The sequence below is a fragment of the Rhincodon typus genome, chromosome 27 (genome assembly GCF_021869965.1).
Source record: "Rhincodon typus isolate 14 chromosome 27, sRhiTyp1.1, whole genome shotgun sequence".
In the NCBI taxonomy this organism is placed as follows: Eukaryota; Metazoa; Chordata; class Chondrichthyes; order Orectolobiformes; family Rhincodontidae; genus Rhincodon; species Rhincodon typus.
The window spans coordinates 3,942,887-3,946,392 of record NC_063358.1 but is presented as its reverse complement, the minus strand read 5'-3'; the positions used below and the strand labels follow the sequence as shown (position 1 = coordinate 3,946,392).

Genomic DNA, 3,506 nt, shown 5'->3' with positions numbered 1-3,506 from the left:
TGTTTTCAGTGTTTAATGCTGAGGATAGGATTATCCCTACTCCCTTAAAAATCTGTGAATCCTGATCAAGGTGAGTGCATCTCTGTTGTTGATACTAGAGCAGGTATTGATTATTTCACTGCAGTACAGCAATTGTAAAGCCTTTGCTTTGTGTGTGTGTGTGTGTGTGTGTGAGGCGGGAGCTGGCTACACAACTTTTATGAATGAAGCTGATTTACATTCAGTGCGCGTCCCCGGGCCCGGCTCATGACTGCGCTCGGCCTGACGTCAGTGAGGTGCCTGTGCATCAATCAGCTCAGGCCAGTGACTCAGTCTCTGCTTCACTTTAAAAAAAACCACTTCAACTCCAGCAGCTCTGCACTCTGCAATCTCACAGATGCAGCAGAACAGAGACAGACAGAAGCCTGCAAAGAGTCAGAGCTGCTCCTCAAAGCCACAGCGTCAGGCCCTGTCTCTGTGCACCGCCTGCAAACCCTGGACAAGAATTTGAATGTGGAACATCTGCACAAACAGGTAACACCAGGCTCAGTTTGCAATAGAGACAAGCAGAAGCAGCGGGATGCATTGCTTACTTTCAAGGGTATAGCCCGCGCCTGTGTTTGTTTTGGACGATTGCAGAGGATGTGGTGGGGCGGGCGATGGACGGTAAGAAATGTGGAGCTTTTGCTTGCTCTAGTTAACTATTTCCTAACGTTGAGGGGGTGGGGGAGTGAATGTAGTGCAATCGTGTCGGCTCAGTGATATACAGTAAATGATGGTGAGCTGTGCGTAGTGAAAGGTGATGGAAAAACACGAAATAAAACAGAACTGGAGCACACGCAAACTGCCGGAGAAACTCAGCGGGTTTTCTCCAGCAATATCTGTTTCTCTTTGTTACAGAGAATCGTGTTGTGTTTACAGAGCATCACAGTTAATTAGGAGTAAAAACAGAAATCGCTGGAGAATCTCAGCAGGTCTGACAGCGGAGAGAGAAAACACTTTCACTGTATTTTATATTGAATACACGTGACAATGAATGATTCAAATTCAAACCGGGTTAACATTTCCAGTGACTTCAGAACTAGACTGGAAACGTTGTTTCTCTGTCTCTCCAGACTTGGAGTTTTTGTTTTAGATTTGCAGCGAGCATAGCTCTCTGTGTTTTCACAATGAATTAGGTTAGAGTGCATTGTTTTAACTCTGTCCAAACACGCTCTCCCATGTTTGCAGGGAACAGCCGGCAGGATGAATGAGAATATCTCGAAGAATTCCAGTGAGGAGCAGGCGGCTTGGTTGGAGACCAGTTTAGATTTAGCCTTGACGCTGCAGCAAACTCCACTCAATCCCTGGGACATTGTGCTGTGTGTTTCTGGGACAGTCATCGCCTGTGAGAATGCCATCGTGGTGGCTATCATCTTTTACACGCCTGCCCTGAGGACCCCGATGTTTTTGCTGGTGGGAAGTCTCGCAGGTGCTGACCTGCTAACCGGCCTCGGGCTGATCATTCACTTTGTGTTCCTTTACTGCCTGCGCTCTGATCTGGTCAGTCTGGTCACCGTCGGGATCTTAGTCGGATCGTTCACCGCTTCAGTGAGCAGCCTGCTAGCTATCACTATAGACCGCTACCTGTCTCTGTACAACGCCCTGACCTATTACTCAGAGCGGACAGTAACCCGCACCTACATCATGTTGTTGCTGACATGGAGCCTATCCCTGAGCCTGGGGCTCCTGCCCGTCCTGGGCTGGAACTGCCTGTCGGAGCCCTCCTCCTGCAGCATCGTCAGACCCCTGACCAAGAACAACCTGATCATCCTTTCCGTCTCCTTCTTCATGGTGTTCGGGATGATGCTGCAGCTTTACATGCAGGTCTGTAAGATCGTGTGCCGCCACGCTCACCAGATCGCCGTGCAGAGACACTTACTGTCCAGCTCTCACTACGTGACCACCCGCAAAGGCATCTCCACCCTGGCCCTCATCCTCGGCGCCTTTGCCATCTGCTGGCTACCGTTCGCCATCTACTGCCTGATAGCTGACTCCACCTACCCTGCAGTGTACACCTACATGACCATCCTACCTGCCATCTACAACTCCCTCATCAACCCTGTCATCTATGCTTACAGGAACCAGGACATCCAAAAGGTACTCTGGGCTGTCTGCTGCACGTCCAACAAGTTGCCCTTTCGCTCCAGGTCCCCCAGTGATGTCTAGCCCCTGGCTGCAAAATCTGTTGGATCTTACCGTGCCTGTCTTGTTTCTGACTTCTTGGTACCCAATGATGTGGAGGTGCCAGCGTTGGACTGGGGTGGATAAGGTCAGAAGTCACATGACACCAGGTTTATAGTCCAACAGGTGTATTTGAAATCACAAGCTCCCCCAGCGCTGCACCAAAGTCTTTTTCCTGACACCTGACAAAGGAGTAAGGCTCCGAAAGCTTGTGATTTGAGGTAAATCTGTTGGGTTGTAACCTGGTGTGGTGTGATTTCTGACCCTGATGACTTGGAAAAGCACCTTCAGTCAATACCATTGCACTAAGCCCTACAGAGTGGAAACAGGCCATTTGGCTCATCGAGTCCACACTGACTCTCCAAAGAGCATTCCGCCCCTCCCCCCCAGTGCCACCCCTCTAGCCTATCCTTGAAACCCTGTATTTCCCATGGCTAACCCACCTAGCCTGCACATCCCTGGACACAATTTTAGCATGGCCAATCCACCCTACCCTGCACAGTTTTGGATTGTGAGAGGAAACCAGAGAATCTGGAAGAAACCCATGCGCACACGGGGAGAACATGCAAAGTCCACACACAATGTCATTCAAGGTTGGGATTGAACCTGGATCCTTGTGTGCTGTGAGGCAGCAGTGCTAACCATTGAGCCACCGTGCAAGACATTAACAAAAAAAAACTGAAAACAAACAAAGGCTGCCTGACCTGCTGTGATCTCCAGCATTTGTTGCTTTCAGTACAGATTCCAGCATCTGCAGTAATTTGCTCCTTACTATGTTACAAATAATAATTGCAGAGACAGTGCAGAGGGAACGGAGTGGTCCCCCATCCTGAAATTCAATAAAAGGACTTTGTGTACTGTACTTGAATTTGCACAATTGTTAAAACAGAGAAAAAAAACAGAACTGTCTAAAATGTACACTGCACTTTGAATTTCAATCCTTACTGTAACATTGCACAGAATTTGTTTTAAAAAGATAGTTGTTTGTGTATTTTTGGTTCTTGTTTGAGATTTTTGGATGTATTGTTTACAATCATCAATAAAAAACAGTCATAATTTGTGATAGAAAATGAGGCTCTCTGCTTTACATTCTGTGTTATTTTAATATATTTCCACATGCAAATATCTGAACGAATTGGTCACTAACCTTAGGGCAACATTGAGCTGTAAACTTTAGACTGAAACCATCACCTTAAACAAAGCGTTAATCAAAAATATCCAATAGAGTCATAAAGATGTACAGCGCAGAAACAGACCCTTCGGTCCAACTCTTCCATGCCAATCATATCCTGAATTAATCTAGC

The 3,506-nt window shown here is 47.3% G+C and overlaps 1 protein-coding gene across 1 annotated transcript; it reads left to right on the top strand.

Moving 5' to 3' along the window:
• Positions 1-466: 466 nt before the first annotated feature.
• Positions 467-2,331, top strand: LOC109930139 (G-protein coupled receptor 3-like). The gene is made up of 2 exons (XM_020529679.2): positions 467-513; positions 1,210-2,331. The coding sequence occupies exon 2, from the start codon at positions 1,225-1,227 to the stop codon at positions 2,185-2,187; it is 963 nt and encodes a 320-aa protein (XP_020385268.1). The 5' UTR covers positions 467-513; positions 1,210-1,224; the 3' UTR covers positions 2,188-2,331.
• The last annotated feature ends 1,175 nt before the right edge of the window (positions 2,332-3,506 follow it).